Raw genomic sequence first — 22,778 nt, forward strand, 5'->3', positions numbered from 1 at the left:
GAAGGGCAGGAGGCTACCAGCTGCATTCCCATATAATAGCTGAGAACTGAAAATGTAACTCCTATGGCCACACCTCTATAGGGAAAAAGCTTGTGAATGAATCTCAATCTTATACACACACACACACACACACACACACACACACACACACACACACACACACATATATATATATATATATATATATATATATATATATATATATATATATATATATATATATATATATATATATATATATATATATATATATATATATATATATATATATATATATATATATATATATATATATATATATATATATATATATATATATATATATATATATTTAGTCTCTAAAAAGTCTGAGACCCAAATGCTAGAATATGAAGAAATTCTGACGCCCGCAGCAGGATGCGAACCCGCATCCTGAGTTATCAGAACGAGGTCACGTTACCAACCTAACCACGAGCGTTACTGGAGTCGGAATATTTTCATATTCTAGCATTAGGATCTCAAGCACAGTAGTGATAAGTTTATAAAAAATTGTCAAGAACTCGAGAAATTAGGATAGCATTGTGGTTACGACAGTTACATATGTATCTAGTAAAAGTTTATATATATATATATATATATATATATATATATATATATATATATATATATATATATATATATATATATATATATATATATATATATATACATATACATGTACTGTACATGTGTGTATGTGTGTATATATATATATGTATGTGTATGTAGGTATGTACGGTATGTATGCATTTCTTACACACATACATACCTATGCATACATAGTGTAAGACAAGTAATATCTTAAAATAAAAACAGTGCCCCAGTAAACTTCTCTGCCACCTTAAATTCTATGAATATAACAAATTCTTTTTTAAAACGTTATGCATACCACTACCTTTACTTTGCTCTCTCTCCCTCTGTGTAATCACAGCTTATCAGTTCAACTCGCTTGACTCCCTGGAATCACCCACGTATTATAAGAACAAACAAGCACCCCTCATTTACGTATGGCTGCGAAGTTCTGCTCTCTCACAGACTAAAACCACTTATCAGCACTAATGATTACAAGTCACAGCACGTAACAGCGTATATGTGCCTAAGGGCGGGACAGGGAGGGAGAGACTTTGCGTCCATGAATGCAACATAGCCTCTGATATGTGATAAATATGACTGAATCTTTTTCAAAAGGCGCACACAAGCCTAAGAACACGCCCAAAAGACAATAAAATAACGAATCAAAACCAAGGGAACTGAATGTCCTGATGAGAAAAAGAGGAAAAAACGGTTAAAAAAATAGGAAAAGAGAAATTAAATAACAGATGAGAATATAAATGAAAGAACAGCAACGATGGTAAGAAAAACCATTTCTATGATGCGTGCTAGCCCACAGTAGTAGTCATCTCCTTCTTTAACTTGGAACTGAAGAGTTTTAAAAAGGAATGCAAAAGAAATGGTCACATTTTTATAAGAATCATGTTGTCACAAAGACATATAAAAAGTTGAACTATGGAGACGAAACTTCAAACACTGGTCAATCATTTTAGATAGCTCCGCTCATATGTGTGATATATGTATGTATGTATGTATATTTATATTTGTATATATAAAATCGCAAGCAAAAAGAATTTGAAAAAGAAAATAAAATAAAAAACTGGAATAAACTTTGGATTTTGATATAATAACACGCCTCCGAGCTCAGCTGCGTTCAGAAGTACCTACCTTGCTAGCGTAATATTTATATAGTGCTGCAGTTTCATACACTTGAACTTGTATGAAATGTACTGTGCTTTACGTTTTTGTCAAGAAATGACAGTGTACCAACACCAGTTACTTCATTTCTCTGACCTTCTCACTTTTACTTTTTCTGGGAAAATGATTTGTTCCTTGGGGTTCTCAACTCACAAATGCCGCACATAAATCAATCTTTTGTGCAATTCCTTTCCAGAGTGAAGAATTTTCTGCCTTCCTATTTGCCTCCTGAATCACTGAATCTGTTTTCTTTTTGAAAAAGATGATCTCTCATCACCTAATGAGAGAAATCCATTCAAAAGCAACTTTCTTACAGCGGAGCAAGTAGGCTTTTATGACCCAGGCCATGTGTGAGTTTCTCAAAGAATAAAATAAGAACAGATACCTTCTGCACTCAGACTGATAACCAAGGTCAGAAGGTTTTGCTGTCTTCACCTCCATAATATAAAAGTGTCTCAGCATACACTATCCTGCTTAATCTACCACTACTTTTCTCTTCTTTTTCATTGCAATATATTTAAATAATCTTTAATAATAATTCTATTATGCATTTAATTACTAACCTTGAATTACGGCAGTCAAGGTCCCGAACATGAACGCCACTTCATAGAAACACAAGCATAAGCATTAATGTGGGATACCAACATGACTATGGCTGTATGTATTGAGAACTTTAGACAGATCTTGCAAATTACATTGCCACAATCCTGATCGTAATTGCTTTAAAATATCCTCAGAAAAAAATAATTTACCTTTTGTTTTATTTCAAAGCAACGGAGCTTTCAGGTAGACTCTGAAAGCGAGATACAAACTATTTGAAGCTTTATAACTTAGGATGACACTTAAAAAGGGTTGGCAGTAACCGGAACATAAGCAGATGCGGTGCAAAAATGTTGGCAATAACCAGAACATACTTAAGCAGAACCGGTGCAAAAATGTTGGCAAAAACCGGAACATACATACGCAGATGCGGTGCAAAAATGTTGGCAATAACCGGAACATACTTACGCAGAACCGGTGCAAAAATGTTGGCAATAACCGGAACATACTTACGCAGAACCGGTGCAAAAATGTTGGCAAAAACCGGAACATACTTACGCAGAACCGGTGCAAAAATGTTGGCAATAACCGGAACATACTTACGCAGAACCGGTGCAAAAATGTTGGCAGGAACATACGCAGAACCGGTGCAAAAATGTTGGCAAAAACCGGAACATACTTACGCAGAACCGGTGCAAAATGTTGGCAAAAACCGGAACATACTTACGCAGAACCGGTGCAAAAATGTTGGCAATAACCGGAACATACTTACGCAGAACCGGTGCAAAAATGTTGGCAATAACCGGAACATACTTACGCAGAACCGGTGCAAAAATGTTGGCAAAAACCGGAACATACTTACGCAGAACCGGTGCAAAAATGTTGGAAAAACCGGAACATACTTACGCAGAACCGGTGCAAAAATGTTGGCAATAACCGGAACATACTTACGCAGAAGAACCGGTGCAAAAATGTTGGCAAAACCGGAACATACTTACGCAGAACCGGTGCAAAAATGTTGGCAAAAACCGGAACATACTTACGCAGAACCGGTGCAAAAATGCTGGCAATAACCGGAACATACTTACGCAGAACCGGTGCAAAAATGTTGGCAAAAACCGGAACATACTTACGCACATGCGGTGCAAAACTATTTACCTCTTATTAAATATAAAAATAAGAACATCAACGATCTAAGAAAAAGCTACCAAGTTTCCTTACGAAGCATAAAAATAAGAGGAAAACTGTACGAAAGACAAAACAACTCTAAGCCTAAAGACTCCTACTTACGATGGGGTTGGCAATAACCGGGACGTACTTCTTGCCGAGGAGAGCTAGTGACATGGAGTAGACGATGTAGGGCAGCCAGAACAACACGAACACGGAGAGCACGATGCAGAGCGTCTCCGTGATCTGCTTCTGCTCAATGAGTGAGTTGCAAGCGCTCTCGTCGGCGAAATGGCGCATCCTGTGGTAGAATTCACGCGGGGCAAGGGAAATGATTCTGATTACTATCTTTCGCCAGAGAGAACTAAATGCAGCAAAACTAACATGAGAACGAATTTAACATTTGACAAAGAAAATATTTACAAATTTATATATGAATAAATTTATATATGTTTATATATATATATATATATATACAATATATATATATAAATATATTTCACAAGCACCAATTCGTAGATCTTATTTAATTATTAAAAAATGGTTTCATTGATATTGAAAATAAATGAATGCAAAGAATCAACATATTCAAAAGCACCGTTATAGAATTAATCGTTTCTGGAATAGGTAATAAAGTCCTTTCATGAAGTAAATTCACATCATAAATTTAATTGCATTTTCGATGCCTGTCCTAAAATTAAGAGTATTGGCAGAAACAGGAGATTATATAAAAACGTTTAATTTGGTCAGGTAAAAACTTAATGAAAAGATAGTTAGTCGCATGAAATCTTTAAGAAAATTATAAACTTTATATGTATATATGCAACGTCTATATAGTGGTTTTATGGGCCTTTTTATCTTCTATATATATATATATATATATATATATATATATATATATATATATATATATATATATATATATATATATATATATATATATATATATATATTTTATTTATCATTTATAAATACATATATAAATTATATTTATCATTTATATATATATATATATATGAATATATCTATCTATCTATCTATCTATATATATATATGTATATATACAGTATATAATGTATACATAATGAAGATAAAAATGCCCTTAACAACACTATATACACGTTGCAACCATGCACTCTGCATCCCTGTTCACCGCTGAAATATGGACAATTGATATGTGACAAGAGTATAATGTGGCACATGCAGGTGTGACAGCTTGGAGTTGGTGGCATTCAGATGCCCGTTGACCCACAGTGGATGGAAAACAGGTTATTCCCTTGTGTTTTTGGGTATCTTATCTCCCGTCTGCATCGAGTCTGGTGGGCATGTCTGCTGGAACGCCTGCTTGAGAAGAGGCCTTAGGATACGTCGGTGAAACCCGATTTCCAGTGTCCTCCTGACACGTTCATATTGTCGGTTTGACTGATGACGGCAGATTCCATCATCTTAATTTTGTTACTTTTGAAAACCAGCTCGGCCCCGCTCCAATTTTTATGGTACGGCCTTTACCCCTAATATGTACAAATACAAGGACATTGGTAATCTTATTTCACCGACGAGTTAATCCCAAGGCCTCTTCTGAAGCAGGTGTTCCAGAGGATACGCCCACCACACCCGACGCAAGCGGGAGCTAACGAGGCCCAAAACACAAGGGAATAAACTGGTTTCCATCCATCCCAGTCGACGGTCATCTACATACCACCGACTTAGTACTGCTAAACCTGCATATGGCCAATATATACTGTACTCTTGTCATATATCTGTCCATAATTCACGAGTGAACAGGGATACAAAAGAAGTATTTGAAATACATGGTTACAACGTGCATTTAGTGTTTTGATGGGCCATTTTATCTTCATAGTGTTCAGTTGGATTACAGTAAAAGACATTCATATATACATATATATGTGTGTGTGTGTATTATATATATATATATATGTGTGTGTGTATATATATATATATACAGTATATATTATATATTATATAAATTATATATATATATATATATATATATATATATATATATATATATATATTATATATACAGTATATGCAAAATTTCACGAACCTCTTTAAGTGGTCTTTCACTTCCTTGAAGATGCGGTAATAGCAGAAGGTCATGATCGTTATGGGAAGTGCCAGATTGACGGTCGTGTTAATTGCCGAATGAATGTACTGCGACAGGGCCCTGGGGATGGCAGGGCCACACTGGGAGGCGCCCAATTTATACTCTGTGGGGAAATATAACAACACTCTAACAAAACACAGCTGCTGCATGAAAGTTATTATTATCAAGGTGTTTTTCCGTGAGGTTGTTTTTTATTTGATTTTATATATACCAAAGTTTTCTCTGTAAAAGCTTGCTTTGTAAGTTTAAGTCCCGTCTAGTTTGTTCCATGTAAATACATCATCATAACTGAGAATATTAATTTTTGCGAGGAACAGATAATATTCACATTTTTCATAAAGGTAACAATTTGTAAATTTATAGTTGATGGAAAATAATTCAGTTATCCTCCTTTGCAGATAGGACTGGCGTGATGCAGTATGGGATTCTAGCAACTTTATTTGATTTTTTGTTTATATATTATGTTAAACAAACTTGTTCCTGAAAAAAAATGCGGATTTTAATTAGAAAAAAAAAGAATATAAGTCTACTGGCTCTTGTACATGCCGACGACACTGTATCAAAATGCCAAAATTCTGAGAAAATACAATTGATATTACATTGTCTGGTCAGAGAGGGAGGCAATGTACGACTTGTTAACAAGTCATGCACCGATATAATTAGTAAGAATGTAAAACCCCATTCAGATTGAATAACGTGCCGTGCAAACCTCTTGAGAATGCGAGAATGAGGAAAAAGAACCATGAGAAATATAGTACAATACAAGAGGAAATAAATAAGTAAAGTATACACATTAACAAATATACAAACAAGAACATCAGTCATTTTATATCTGTGTTTATGACCCAGCGTAACAAACTAAACAAAACAAAGGTACACCCAATGGAAGCTCCGTCACTTTACTAAAATACGTCATACAAAATATAATCCAAAAAATTCAAGCACAGTCACTGTTTTAATACTGCTGTACAAGGATTTAAAAATGATACAGATCAAATTCTTTACAAGCACTTTTAAACGATATTTAGTAATTACCATCATTAGGTCACTTTTCACTCCAAATGCCAATATTTAATTCACTGGGCAAATGCATCGCACTTATATCAACTAGATAGTTTCTCAGCGTATTCTCGTTCATTGTGATTAATACACGGTAAGTTCATTACCCGTAGATTTTTTTTGTTACACGAAAAAGGAAAAAATAACGTGGATGCAGATGCGGTTTGTATAGTAGGATTATTCAAAATATGTCAAACATTCACTTAGAGCAAAACAAAAGGCTTACGGAGAAATTAAAAATAAAACATGGGAGAGAAAATAACAATAAGGATAAATCAACGAATTGATAATTTCATGCATTTAAACAACGGGTAAATTAGCCAAACGATACGTGAATCCTATAAATGAAACGCATTTCATTCTTTGGATATCTATCGACAAACCCCAGTTGCAATAAAATATTTCAGAGCTGAAAAGAAGCCATTAAGATCTAATCTCTGTAGATATGTACTGTACACCCCACCAACAATGAAAACATAAATGTAAATATTTTGCTGCCATTCTTCTGTGATCGTCTAAGAATTTCTCTCAAATCTACAGCAATGACGTGACCAGAAAAGAAGTCATGAAGTTTTTACGACTTATCAATAAGTACTATATTTTACCTTCATTACGGCGCTGAATAATCCTTATGGTCTCCGGCACCTGGTCTTCAAGACCTAAATTTCATAATCAATCAATCAATAAGTACTAAATGCATGAATAAAAGTAACTAATTTAAAAGCAACCTTAGGCCTACTATGCTACTTGGTACTCAAATATGCACGGCCCTGTAGTTGCTCTAAATCTACTACGGAATCCTTGTGAAATTACCTGTGTCAGTGAGGCCTATGAGGGAAGTAGGCGTCAGGTTGTAGAAGATGGCCCAGGCCCAGGCTGCCAGAATCATCATCGTTATCTTCCCCGGTGTGACAGAACGGGAGAACGGCCTTGTGATGGAAATATACTTGTGGATACTGAAAGAGCGAGATAAATAATGTTCATTATTTCGCCGGATATATTGGCATATGAAAAACACATTTTGACGGCAAGACAATGCTCAAGTTTGACTTTTTCTCCATGCCAGCAAGTGCCAATTAGGCAATACATCACTTATAATAACATTCCTATCTCTCTCTCTCTCTCTCTCTCTCTCTCTCTCTCTCTCTCTCTCTCTCTCTCTCTCTCTCTCTCTCTAGAATATTTCTTAACACCTCCTAAAGGAATTTATTTTCTGATGTTACTATACCATTCTATGGCCATTCGTCCATATCATACGCAAAGTAAGCCTTCAATCACGAATAAATCACTGTTTTTCATTATTTTTGGCCAGATCTGCCGACGGCGTTAGCGAAGCCGATGGCTTTCCGAGACTGATTCGCTAAGCTCAACAAACTAATATGGTCAGATGCAGGGTCAGACGGTTACAGAGCAGACAGCATCTTACAAATAAACGAATTCTGGGACGAGTTTCACCTCCATAGCTCGTCATCGCATTACTGCAAGAAGAGGCCACTCAAAAGGAACCCCCCCCCCAACCACCCTCTTCCTTTCTCATCAATCCAGAGAAGTGATCCACACTTAGTTGTGATAAATTTTCTGCAATTTATTTTCTTACATTTTCAATTATTAATATAATCTACTTTAAGTCCTCGAGGATTTCGTTTTTTATGCTTGCTACAGATCGAGTGTCCGTAAGACGCGGGAGTTTCTAAAAGTCATACAGGTTTCATGTGTAGCTATGCGGTTTTGACATTAGCTGCACCCACTTTGCAGCATTTGACTTTACCTATATTCCCGCTTCCTTACATGATACTGTCCAACCTCTTTAACTGTGACCGCACTTCTTAGTACAAATGTGGAATATTTTCCAGCGTCACCTTTAGACTTCTGCAGTTCATCTCATTCATGATCTGGCTCTCCTTATCTTTGTATCAAACCACTACAACTTCTTCTATTCAGTCTCAAGCGCTGAACGGCTGAAAACGCCCCAGCATTTGGCTTCATCGACTAATATTTTTTTTGTCCTCTAACGATAATTTTGCATAGTACCACGCGATCCGTAGGATGTATAATAAACACTGATACAGTGGTTCAACATTTTTCGTTTAACATTTCTCCTCACAGAGACACAAATACACACACACAATATATATATATATATATATATATATATATATATATATATATATATATATATATATATATATATATGTGTATGTGTGTGTGTGTGTGTGTGTGTGTGTGTGTGTGTGTGTGTATATACTGTATATACATATGTCTTCCGTGTTACCCTACATTTACTGTTTCAAGGTAAGTGTCCTTTGCTGTCATTATTAATGAGCTTACATTCTTGTAGAACACACCCAAAGGCTATGATCTATTACAGCAAGCGTTCAAAGAATTCACCGCCTTTGCCTGAAAAAAGGTGGAAAATGAAGATATTGAATTCAAATAGCTATACTCTGATCTGACTGCACTTTACTGTATATATTTAACAACAAATAACAATTAATATAACTTACTACATTTAGCGCCATTATAAGTAACGTTTTGTTAAACACTTCTAACAACCAAGATTATCAAAATTAATTGTGCTCTGAGGACATCATGCAGTTGTCAAAATGAATTGCCAGTGCTCACTCGAGGGGGTGAACTTATCTAAATCTGGTAATGCTAAAACTCTCCTTAACCAAACATAATCACCACTTGGACGCCTATTTGTATATTTAGGTAGGTCAGACTGTTTGAAAAATCTTCAAGGAGCATATTTTTAAAAACTAGGCACATAACTAGGATATGTTTTGTGAACCACGACATGATGAGTTACTGATTCATGACTTGATTTATGAAATTTAGGCTGTCAAGCCGAGCACTGGGGCACTTTCGACTAGTCAGCGCTTAAGACAGTGAAAAGAGGGAGTTAGAGTGATTGGGGAGCAATAATTGGAAAATAAAGATGAAGTACAGAGATCTAAGGGTGGAACTGGGAGAAAACACAGTTCCCCTAAGAAGTAATATTTAGAGAGGCTGAACAGCAAGACTCAAGAACGGAGGTTGGAATGGAGGTAAAGTAAATGGGTGCAGCTAATGACCGAAGGGACCCTGTAAGCCCACTTTATTAGTGTCTACTGTGCACCACGTGAAGCACAATGACGGCACTACGTCCTTGAAGGGATAATGATTTAAACTATTTCCTTATGACTTTTGAAATGTCTAAAACTTCAATATATGGTAAGAAAGGCCACTTCAAGTAGGTTTACTAAACTCCCGAGACCAGCCGGGATCTCCTAGATGTAAAGTTGGAACTCAGCCTAAAAACCAGTGCTCAGAGATCAACAACAGATCGTAGGAGCGCGCTGCGAGTGCCAGTGGGTCACAGCAAGGGCCAAGGCGCTATCACAGCGAGAGGAAATTTATCTTCAGGGTTAAAGCGACCACTGTGTTACACGTATTTTTCTTCAAATGAAATTCTACAAATGCTTCGACAATCACCTTAATGTCTTAAATTTGAAGTTCAAGAAAACAGAACTATAACCTGTCAAAATTTTAGGCAATGAGAAATGAAGCCATAGCGTCAGTAAATTAATCTGACTCATGTTTATAAACTCATGCTGCTCCCCAGCCAGGATAAAAGAGGAGGGTTGAACCCAAGGTCAAAAACCAATCGTTCGCAAAACTACAAGCGGATGTGGATCATAACTGAGCTCCAACAACAAAAGTACGAAAATAATAACTGCACCTTTGACCTTGATAACACTGAAAAAAATTATACGTCTTTAAGACAGTTAACTTCTACACCACCTTTGTTGGATACGCTTTACTAAAGACGTAAATACACAAATTTACAAATTATTTTATCAAATTTACAAATTATTTTATCCATTACATACATATATATATATATATATATATATATATATATATATATATATATATATATATATATATATATAATATATATATATATATATATATATATATATATATATATAATATAATATAAATATATAATATAATACAAATGGCTCAGTTAGTCCAAAAACAGAACTTTCATACATTCCATATTTCCTATGAAAATGACAAAAATCCACGGGGTACAAGAGTAACACCTGTCTTGTTTGAGGGAATCAATAATTTTTCACTGTTAAATTACGACCATACAAAAGCAAATACCTGTAAAGGATTAATAAAAAAAAATAAGAATGCACATATACGAAAACTTAAAAACTTCAAACGCGTGACTACAGTATTTCAAAAACGGAGAAGGAAATGGGGACCGAATGCCAAGTACCACCAAGGCAGAAAAAGCTTTCCTCCTTAATACAATAAACATTTCGGCCACATACGTTATGACTGCTCCGTTTTGAGGCGGAAATGTAAACAACTTCCCCCTCTAAGTTTCACTAACAAAGTTTCACTAACAAAAATAGATCCCGAACTGACAGAAGAAATAATCCATGTTCTTTTCTTTTAATCTTTTTCATCATTTCAGAACAGCTGCAGTGTTCCCTGGCCTTATTTCCAGCGTATTCTTATATCATGCTCCATTTCACTTCTCATTATCTAGCGACTCTCTCTCATGAACAGATTTTATTCTCTTTTTTTATGCCAACTGTTTGTTCTATGACTAATAAAAAATATTATTGGGAAGAATGTTACCTCTAGGCCATGGACATACTCTTTGGAAGCATGAATTTCAAGTCAATTGCCCCTTGGGCTTGTTCCATATGAATAGGGTTCATCTTCTAAATAATAATAATAATAATAATAATAATAATAATAATAATAATAATAATAATAATAATAATAATAATAATAATAATGACTATCTCCTCACTCCTCTCGTGATTGCAAAACGCTTTTCCTTTCATCAAAAAGACAACTAACCATCTAATCCCCCGCTCCATCCAAATGTTTAACACATGAAATTTTCCACTCTGCGTTTATCTAATTAACATAACCTCTTCCCCCAATCTTACCAATGCATTAACCCAACCTGCACCTCTACCACAAAAACAGCCACCTGATCCTGGCCCACCTCTGTACTATCCTTGCCTTCACCTTTACACACCAAACCTGGAAGCAACACATCATACGCAGCCAACAGATAGATAGATAGATAGATAGATAGATAGATAGATAGATAGATAGATATCTTTTATATTTATATATCTATTTTATTCTGGAGTTTGCAAAAGACAGCAACACTCCTAATGAGGATGATGGCATCCAGAAACAAGCAAGCTCCCATTCCTTTCCTTCTGCAAGCACTGGGGTCCTACTTTTACGTACACAGAGGATCACGAAAATTCCTACATTAAAGGTTATTAAAAAAAGGAAATTGTGCTTTGCTTGTTTTTACAAAAAGTGGCCAAGATGAAACGGCAGAAGCTGAATTTTATATGGAAGGTTATTGACACTTTTTATCAAATGCTGTCGTTCGTCTATAAGGACAACATCTATACGTACAACATAATGAGAATGGCAAACGGAAGCGTATGCTTCTCTAGCAATTCACGCAAATGAAATCAATTCAGCCCTCATATTAGCACATCAATCTCTGACCACATTTACTATAGCCCACACAATCTTTACAGTGGCACCTCAACGCATGAGCCTTCTTTCAGAAACATCATCCTGAACAACACAGCATCAATTAGTTCTAACTCTAAACGCAATTTAACAAGCAAAGAAACATAATATTAGAAATAACACATTAACATAAGAACTTGAAAAATTTCCGGGTCGACAGACTTTACCTACATGTGGAACCTCAATAAAAATTCCCTGCCCAGAATTGTGGAGCCTTCAGAAGAAACTTGCTACCAAGATATGTACATAAAATGAAAAATCGCTGACCACGTTGGGAGATCTTTTGAAAACCCACATTCCAATCTAGAAGATTCATTAAAATCTTACTGCAAAAAATTGGAAATTTGTTATAAACATGCCAAAGAGAGCGTTCGGAGACTGCAATCCTCCGCCTAGACTGAGCAATCCATTTACAAAACGACCTTTCTCCTCAGAAATTACATTCGTGTCTCTCCAAAACCGTGGTCACAAGGCGTATTTAACGTATAATTCTCATAAAATTACTAAACAACTTTTGTCGTAATCCTAACACACAAACTAAACCAAAAATATCACCTCCTCGGTGGTGGTAACATTGGTGGAGATCTATCAAAAATACTCTAAATTCCAAAAATATCACCTCCTCTATGGTGGTAACATTGGTAGAGATCTATTAAAAATACTCTAAATTCCAAAAATATCACCTCCTCTGTGGTGGTAATATTGCTAGAGATCTATTAAAAATACTCTAAATTCCAAAAATATCACCTCCTCTGAGTTGGTAACATTGGTAGAGATCTATCAAAAATACTCTAAATTCCAAAAATATCACCTCCTCTATGGTGGTAACATTGGTAGAGATCTATTAAAAATACTCTAAATTCCAAAAATATCACCTCTGTGGTGGTAATATTGCTAGAGATCTATTAAAAATACTCTAAATTCCAAAAATATCACCTCCTCTGTGGTGGTAATATTGCTAAAGATCTATTAAAAATACTCTAAATTCCAAAAATATCACATCCTCTGTGGTGGTAACATTGGTAGAGATCTATCAAAAATACTCTAAATTCCAAAAATATCACCTCCTCTATGGTGGTAACATTGGTAGAGATCTATTAAAAATACTCTAAATTCCAAAAATATCACCTCCTCTGTGGTGGTAATATTGCTAGAGATCTATTAAAAATACTCTAAATTCCAAAAATATCACCTCCTCTGTGGTGGTAACATTGGTAGAGATCTATCAAAAATACTCTAAATTCCAAAAATATCACCTCCTCTGTGGTGGTAACATTGGTAGAGATATATTAAAAGTACTCTAAACTCACGACCTAAAAAAACTAGACCTAATTTAATACTCACTAACGAACAATGGAGATTCAATAAAAAGGCCAATAAAAACTGCCAGGAGGCACCAGTCCAAACTCTACGAAAAGGTAGGGATCAAATTAAACTAATCACTCACAGGTGGGTCTCCACTACAAACTCCATATAAAATGTGAGGATCAATAATATAACTCACACCGCAAAGTCGCATATCAGTTAGAAACTTGGTACCAAAACAAAGTTGGTGATCCATTACCAACGTTAACCAGTTTTGAACGGAAAGTTCACCAAATACTTCGCAAATAAATGAAATCAGAAAACAGGCTTGAGAACTCAAACAATTAAAAACAAAGTGGATCCCCCTTGCGTGTATTCTGGCAGATTTAAGAGGGTCAAAACAGAAAGGTTTTTACTGGTCAAAGACTAGTTTTGCTGGCCAACTCCCAGTGCTGAGAGGAGTCAGGTGTGGACACGACTTCCTACGCGCCTCATCCAGTTTCAGAAAAGTATTCGATTTTTCACTGTGAAAGCAAATGACTCACCATAACGTGACTGCTTATGGATAAAGATCAGAGATAAAACGAATACCACTTCGAAAAGTAAAGTGAAGTAATATGGAATTAATAATCACAGGCCTACTTAACTTTAATCACAAACACCTTATTAATCAAAGGCATCCTTCAAGCAATCTGACGGAAGTGCAAACGCTGTACTAATATTTTAGAGAGCCCGTGTTGCTATTTAGTCAAGTGCTTCATATCGTATGTTCTACTGGTGTTTCTTCACTTGATCCTGTTCAGTGCGCAATATTCTAGCGGCGTGGCTCTATGCTAAGACAAATATACAGACGGGAACATCATCTTCACCATTAATTTAGCACTTCCCGCTAGACAGACCCTTGAATTATTCTTTTGTTTTTATTTTTGCATTTATACGGAGCAGGGCTGTTCATCTGCATAACATACAATAAACCATATATATATATATATATATATATATATATATATATATATATATATATATATATATATATATATATATATATATATATATATATATGTATATATAAGTTATTCCCAAAGCATACATAGTAAATTCGATATTAAGTGATATTTGTATCTAAATATTTTTAGCATAAAATAAATCTCTCATGTATATGTGACAAACGTTTAGACATTATGTATGTATGTATGTATGTATATATATATATATATATATATATATATATATATATATATATACAATTATATATACATAATATATAAATTATAAATATATATATATATATATATATATATATATATATATATATATATATATATACAAATGTCTAAACGTTTGTCACATATACATGAGAGATTTATCTTATGCTAAAAAATATTTAGATACAAATATCACTTAATATCGAATTTACTATGTACAGTATACTTCGGGAATAACTTACACCGAAGGTGAATTATAGTTGATAACAGCACCTGCCTGGTCAGGATTCGAACCTGGGCTTTTGGCTAAGATACAGTCATGAAAGGTAGACTTAACCATTCAGCTCTGGACAGATACACGTATCAATTATAATTCCCTTAAAGTGTAAGTTATGCCCAACGTTTAGCAAATTCGATATTAGGTGATATAGTGACAATACTAACTTATACACCACCAGAATTCGACGAGAATATATACTCTAGAATCAAAATTAACTTACACATAATGCCTTGGATCCTAGTCCCTTATCCTAAAATATATACATCTGATCCACGGTCAGCGTAGGTCCCTATTATTCATAATTCCCTTTGGATATAAGGTATTCGGAATGAAATGTGAATTTGATAACAACAGATTGTTTGGGACTTAATATCTGAAATTATAATAAAAGTAACGTGTGAGTCGGTAACAAAATTATGTATGTATGTATGTATGTATGTATGTATGTATGTATATATATGTATATATATATATATATATATATATATATATATATATATAATATATATAAAATATATATAACATATAGATACATATACTACATGTATGCTTAATTTTTTGGAAGTTTCCTGCACAGCAGGCTCATCCACACTACAGAAGTGAGACTGTGTGGCGTGATCGAAGTTACTTAAAATTCCTGATCTTGGGTTGTACTCGAGAGACAAGTGATGTCTAACCACTTCGAAATATTTGCTTCCATATTTTATTTTGATCCTACAACCTAGAAAAGTACACTGTATGTATACGTATACGTTTCACCTAAGTATGCGTGAAAATCTGACCACAGAATGTTGGAGGGATTGTGGAGAGGGAGCGCTAATTTAGAAGTTTGTGACAAGAATTCGTAAACAAAACTCATCATCTTGTGGTAACTTTCCCGACATCGTCTTTCCTTGTTAACAAAACCAACTGTTTTTGTTATGAAGTTCTCAGACAACGCTCCCACAACTCTTTCCGTACACCCCACCATCTTTTCTGCTGCCGTTTCCTTTGCGAAAAGTCGAGTAAGCGCCTACGCTGCTGTAAACACAGCAGATACCATTCAGCATATCAATCGCAATCACACGAGATTTTCTCCATATTTTGTAAGCTGCATACATTTATAAGAACTCTGGTATGTATGTATGTATGTATGTATGTATATATATATATATATATATATATATATATATATATATATATATATATATATATATACATATATATATACATACATACGAGTACATACGTACATAAATCAAAATAAACAACGCTCGTATATGGATAAACAAATGTGCATCTTTCTTGGAAGTTTATACGTCCATAATTAAAAACAATACAGGCTATGCAGAACGCAGAATATGTATTGAAATGCAAGCATTGATGTTTTGTGTACCTGTTCATACACAGTTAATATACATATATATATATATATATATATATATATATATATATATATATATATATATATATATATATATATATATAGATATATAAATAAAGCAGTAGCTGGAGTGCTGGAGGTCAAAGAAACACTCGCTGGACAGGCAGCTGGATTTTATTCCGGACAACTTTCCTCCACATCTGGATTCCGGGACTGACAATGTTTAAAAGACAGGGCTTTGCAACTGCAACACTGTGTGGACGCTGACTCTGCCAGGACTCCGTACTTCCCGGTTACCGATGTGACTCAGTGGATTGCTTGCACTGACGATCTTAGTCCTCTGAGCTCTTCTTGACTGATATCCTTGTGTTACATAGGGCCTTTCCGATGATCGAATCTTCTGATAGGCGTACACTTTTCCCCTTTAAAGCACATGATTGGGCCTCGTCATTTCGTATCTACCAATCTTCGAGATTGCGCAACCTCACCTAGTTTTGAGGATCTATCTTCTACTTGGGAGCTTCTTGATGAAATCCGTAAGGCAGGTTCCGAACGTTTTCCAAATGTGTGTGACTCTCCGAGTTGTTTTTCTATACCGTGTTGGCCAAAAGCCATTATCAATGGTCAACAGTCCTTGCCATCAACGCACTGAGTCTTGTTTGTCACACCTTATGTCGCCTGTCTCTGGTAACCGTCTTGTCAGCAGGGCAAAACTTTCAAAATACCACGCTCTAATTCTTTCTAGGATTATAGTAGCTGGTACAGATATAATATATGTATATATACACATGTATATATATACATTTATGTGTATATATATACACATGTATATATATATGTATATGTGCGTGTGTGTGTTCGTAAGAAATTCTGCCAAGAGAATTCAGATTTTATTCGGAAGGAAAGGAAAAAAAAAACACACTTCTTAAGATAAACGTTCTGTCTCACAATGGAGGCAATTTGCGTCAAGCAGAATTCTCTTTATCTTTTAGAGAAATGTCAAGTAATTACTGCCTCATGTTATGCAAACTCTGCATTTTAAAAGCTGTCAAGGAAGATGGACGGGCAAAAATTATACACTACAGTACTTGCAGGTCACTTTACTTTATCTACTACCGTCGTATGCTATCGTTGATGAGAGAGTGCGAATAATAATAATTAACCTTCTCCCATTCGATACATGCACGCCACTTCATACCTTGACAAATTAACTTCATTACATTAACATTACATTAACATGGCGCCTTCCATCTTCTGGCGTACGCTCTAACTTTTTTGTTTAAAGGGGCACACTGTGGCATTTTATAACAAAATTAAAATATAGTTTATAATCGTCTTAATACTTCTAAGAAAAATTGTTCTTAATTTTTCTTGTCGTCATTATTACTATTTATCCTTTTTTTGGGCTGTCCCGGTTTGAGACGGGTTTAATGGAAAACACTGATTACGGTTCTCCTTTCCAACGATTAATGAAAAATTGCCAATGTTATCAATAAAATCTACTTTCTCTTCATCATCACCTCTCAGACTTTTGAATTTTTACTCAGTGTTTCTGGTCCATAAATGATCTTTGGTCTGTGCAGACAAGTAGTTACTGCATATAGTAAAAATGCAACTTGCGAATTTGTCTACAATTCTTAAAACATAAATTACTTGTACTACTATGCATGGTACTGTATATAATATAACGATTATCCTCCGCGGAAAAAGTATAGTTAGCAAAATGCATAAAATTATCTTCTTCCACATAAAAAGTAAAACGTACCGTGTACTACTATCTCACCTGCATCTGATAACACCTGCTGCACATGACTCTACATAATGTGTTCAGATAGTATCCAGACTACTTAATCTTCATGTGGATACATTAGCTACCTCGGCTTTATCATCTAACACTTGTTATTCGCTCGTAATTACTGTACATAATACCTTATTCTCTGTGTGGCAATATTTCCACCTAATATATGAACAGAACGTGACATCATTCCCAGGACACGCTACAGCACAGTTTTACGTTGCACGTAGACCAACCAGGAGACTAAAAGAGGTGAAATTTCTCATTAAAAAGGGGAGATGCGTTATTAACCTGTGCGTCACAGGTACGAGGGGCGTGGCTGTTCACGCCAGAACGCCGCGTTAATTCCCTGAAATGAACGTGGTCTCATACATCAGTGATAAGCAACATGCAACACGTGCGTCAAGCCTTCCTAAATATAATACCCAGAGTTATAAGGGCGGGTAATCATTATCCGCAACAGTGATATAAAGTCATTAGCTTATGTGGTATAATAGTGGCCATGCACACACACACACACACACACACACACACACACGAAAGGCAGGGATAAAGAAGGAAAGTGGAGACCTCACCCATAAGGCTCGAGGGCCATTACTTTCAATGAATGAGGAAGCACAGAGGCAAGGAGACAATTCCATATCATTACTACTACTACTACTACTATACTATCATTATTATTATTATTTTAAGCTTCCACAGAGTGGGATAAACAGATGAGGAAAAAAGAAAACATGATACACTTACACGGATACAAGGCACAATCACTGAATTAACAAATGATGTTGGCAAAGAATAAAGACTACTGAAGTTTATGAAGATGAGACTGAGGTTGACTTACTGCCAGAAAAGATCGAGGAAACGGTAACACTACAAATATATAACAGAGAGAGAGAGAGAGAGAGAGAGAGAGAGAGAGAGAGAGAGAGAGAGAGAGAGAGAGAGTAAATCCAGTGTATTTCTCTTTAATTTAGAAAGACGCATGTAGGCGAAACGGAAAATAATCAATTTTAAACAAATTCAAAGACTCAAAATTGTATATCAGATAACTGAACGGCAACAACTGAGCAATATGAAAATACCACTAGCCAGTTTCATGAAACTTCCCCTTTTCTAGCATGCTCTGGAATTCTCCCCCCGCTTCTTTGATTCTTAAAATCTTACATCATCCCGCGGCTTGCTTCGTGGTAACAGCCAGGTAATTTTATCCACCTACAGTTTCTTGTTTAAAACAAATCTGGGCTAGATAATGGTGTTAAGTTGCGCGCTCCATTGGCCTTTACGCAGAAGAACTGGGAAAGAACAATGACTGACTGAGCTTATACACAACAAGCAATCTGTGAGCAACGCTACAGCAACACATTCACTACCGAACCCCGACCCACTTCGCTGTTCTGACGAGGGAACATAACTCAGACAATTTTGCCCCGAGATGTGTTACTGAAACACAAATGCACCCGATGATCTCGTTGTGTCCTTCGAAAGAATTAGTGAGTGTGCGTGCCAAAAATGAAGCCCCATTCTCCTATAATTATGCCCAAGGTTAATATTTTATTTTGAACCTTGATTTCGCATTTTGGCCGAGTTCTTCCCATCATACGAACAGAACCTACAGTCAATCTCCTCAGGTTTGCATGTGATGTGAATAGCCACGACCTTATTGTCGGACGATCTGCTCTTGTGTGCTTTACGTCCCTCTGTAGCAGGGGTGATTACACCTTGTAGGAACTGTAGTGGCAAGATAAGCGGGCGGACAAACGGAAGGAATATATTAGTTCTGCCTGACTTCCTTGGTAAAGGACCACTACCTACTGCAAAATTACCGAGTCTCATCTCCAAAGAATTGATCAAGATAGAGTACATGAAATGCAAAATTATACGATGAAGAATTGAAAATATACCAAGGAAATACACAAACACTACTGGATCAAAATTAAAGGCCTGTAAACTTAAATCATAAAGCAAATCATCAAAACAATCCCATTTGTAAAAAATATAATTCTAAAAAGATTCTGCCAAAGAAACCAGCTTTTCAAGATATAAAAATAAAATGAACACGCTAGGTAACAGAACAAAGAGGCAATTCAACAGAAAATAAAATTTTTGAAAAAAAAAAAAAAACAAGACTAAACATGAATGACTGCAAGAGGAGTTTTTTCTAAGAAGCCGACAGGACAGGTAATCCGGTGCCTCTATCTAACCAGGCTGGTGAAGACAAGAGAGTGGCATGAAAGGAAACGAAGGAGGACTCATCCCCTACCGAAATGACTCACCTCGTTCTTACAGGATCAATTACTGTATAAAACACTAGGCTATAAAGAGCTTTACAGTCAAGTGGAGTATACCCATAATACGAATGACTGAGTAACAGTCTAAGGCTGAATACTCACTTCGGGCACCACAGTTACCCACTGACGCTTATACAAGACTCCTAAGGTCTACTGACAGTTTTTAAGCCAACGGCATGTGTCAATTATAAGTTATCACCCGACTAAGTGCTCAATGGATCTAAAGTTCCTCAATTCAACTGACTGGAATTGGAGACCAGCGGTGTAGCAGTGGTTACGTTCATACAAAATTCAAATCCTGAAAATACAGAATATTTCCGCTACTTAAAAAGTAAACAATTCATCCACAGTATTTAGTGTGCAACCCTCATCCCTTGAAAGACCTTCGGTCAGCAGGTTTTGCTTCAGATAATCTCCGAGACTTACACAGCACAGTATGACGGCGTGCGTGCTCTGCCAAGAAAGCTACCAAAGACCGGATATTTACAAAATGTAATAAGTAGAAAGGAAATGACGTAGTTAGTGGCCCATCTATTCGAAGTATAACGTGAAAAATGTCCATTACAATCCCTTTAGGAACGCTGCCATGGAAAATTTTCTTTTTTGATAATAATATCAACTCAGATTGCACAGACTGACGTCAAACTAGAAAATTTTCACATCCTAATAGAATGGCCTTGTACAAAATGTTACCCTGCCATGCAACCTGATACTATGCTTCTTTTGCTTGCTTGCCATTACATCATGCAATATCTTTTATGCAGGAAATTAGACAAGTTTACTGAAGTGAAAAATCGATGACAGACAAAGAAAAAGATATCTGTAGCTGTGAACCTGTGTGTTTACTTGAACAGGTAAAACCTCTTAAACCTCTGAGAACCCGTTCAACATTGCAAGAAATGAACTGAAATGACTTTATTACAACAGATCTTCGCGTTAATTTTTTGTAACTCAAATATTACTTAAAAATTCATTACAAATCCACAAGATTAGTTCAAATTCACCCGACGTCCTGATTCAGTCACACGCGAGGAAATGTTCCTTGTGAGAAAACTGTTTTCGCCAGCCAATTCAATTACTTGGCTTCTTTTGCTTGCCCTGTTGATCCACAAATAGAATACTACTCCTCTCCCTCTTTCGTCTGCCACTGGTTGACTTTCACTGTGTCACTATGTCATATAATGTTGGGTTTTGATGGGTCAATTTATTCATTCTTCACTGCTGAATTTTTGCAGTGCACCTGAATGACTGTTTAACCATAACTTTGCGAGGGTCCTGCAAAAGAGATATTAAAAAGCTGAAGTAATTGTACATTCTGAAGAATTTTGCATTCAAGATATTAATTAGTATGCAAGTCTTAAAAATATACCTAATCAACAGAATATACAGTACACCAGCACAATTTCCCCAAAATCAAACATAAAACTTAACAAGACACGAGCCGGGCGTAGCGAAAATACCTGAGAAGTAGATTCTACTTTACATTAAAAATAACACGATACTAACTAAGGCGAGCTTAGAATTAGCAATAAAATTCTTCTCAGAATGATAAACAGCAATCACAAGCAAGGCCATATCTTAAGAGAAATTATAACACCTTAATGAGTTGTTACAGATCCTCGTACAAAACATACATGACCATTTCTGCGGTAACTAGATTTTTTCACGGCAGTTACAGTTATCACGCAAATAATGCAGTAAAACATGTGCATTCTTAAGATTGATCTAGCAAATGATAAGAATGATGGACCCTTGAGCACGGGGTTTATTGAAAGGGACAAATATAATACAAGGGATCACAATGCCCACTGGAATGTGGTTGGTCATAGTTGGTGTGTACTATTCTTACACACCAACACTGACTAACCACAGTCCAGTGTGCAATGTGATCCCTTGTATTATGCCCTCTTTTAATAAACCCCGTGCTCAAGGGTCCATCACTCTTATCATTTGTTAGATCAATCTTAGGAGTGCACATATTTTATCGCATTATTTGCGTGGTAACTAACCGCTAGTGAAAAAATCTAGTTACCGCAGAAATGGTCATGTATGTTTTGTACGACGATCTGTAACAACTCGTTAAGGTGTTATAATTTCTCTTAAGATACGGCCTTGCTTGTGATTGCTGTCTATCATTCTGAGAGGAATTTTATTGCTCATTCTAACCTCGCCATAGTTAATGCCGTGTTATATTTGAATGTAAAGTAGAATCTACTTCTCGGGTATTTTCGCTACACTCGACTCGCGTCTTGTTAAGTTTTATGTTTGATTTTGGGTAAATTGTGCTGGTGTACTGTACTCTGTTGA

At 35.7% G+C, this 22,778-nt stretch overlaps 1 protein-coding gene across 4 annotated transcripts in view; it reads right to left on the bottom strand.

Annotated features, from left to right (window-relative positions):
• LOC136829321 (uncharacterized) overlaps positions 1 to 22,778 on the bottom strand; it is a 95,787-nt gene that overhangs the window by 23,806 nt on the left and 49,203 nt on the right. For all 4 annotated transcript variants that reach the window (XM_067087693.1, XM_067087692.1, XM_067087694.1 and 1 more), the window contains exons 3-5: positions 7,475 to 7,617; positions 5,543 to 5,705; positions 3,598 to 3,775 (exon numbers count right to left, since the gene is read on the bottom strand). In XM_067087693.1, coding sequence (XP_066943794.1) covers positions 3,598 to 3,775; positions 5,543 to 5,705; positions 7,475 to 7,617 — 484 coding nt within the window. The remainder of the gene's footprint in view (positions 1 to 3,597; positions 3,776 to 5,542; positions 5,706 to 7,474; positions 7,618 to 22,778) is intronic.

Source organism: Macrobrachium rosenbergii, chromosome 44 (genome assembly GCF_040412425.1).
Source record: "Macrobrachium rosenbergii isolate ZJJX-2024 chromosome 44, ASM4041242v1, whole genome shotgun sequence".
Lineage (NCBI taxonomy): Eukaryota > Metazoa > Arthropoda > Malacostraca > Decapoda > Palaemonidae > Macrobrachium > Macrobrachium rosenbergii.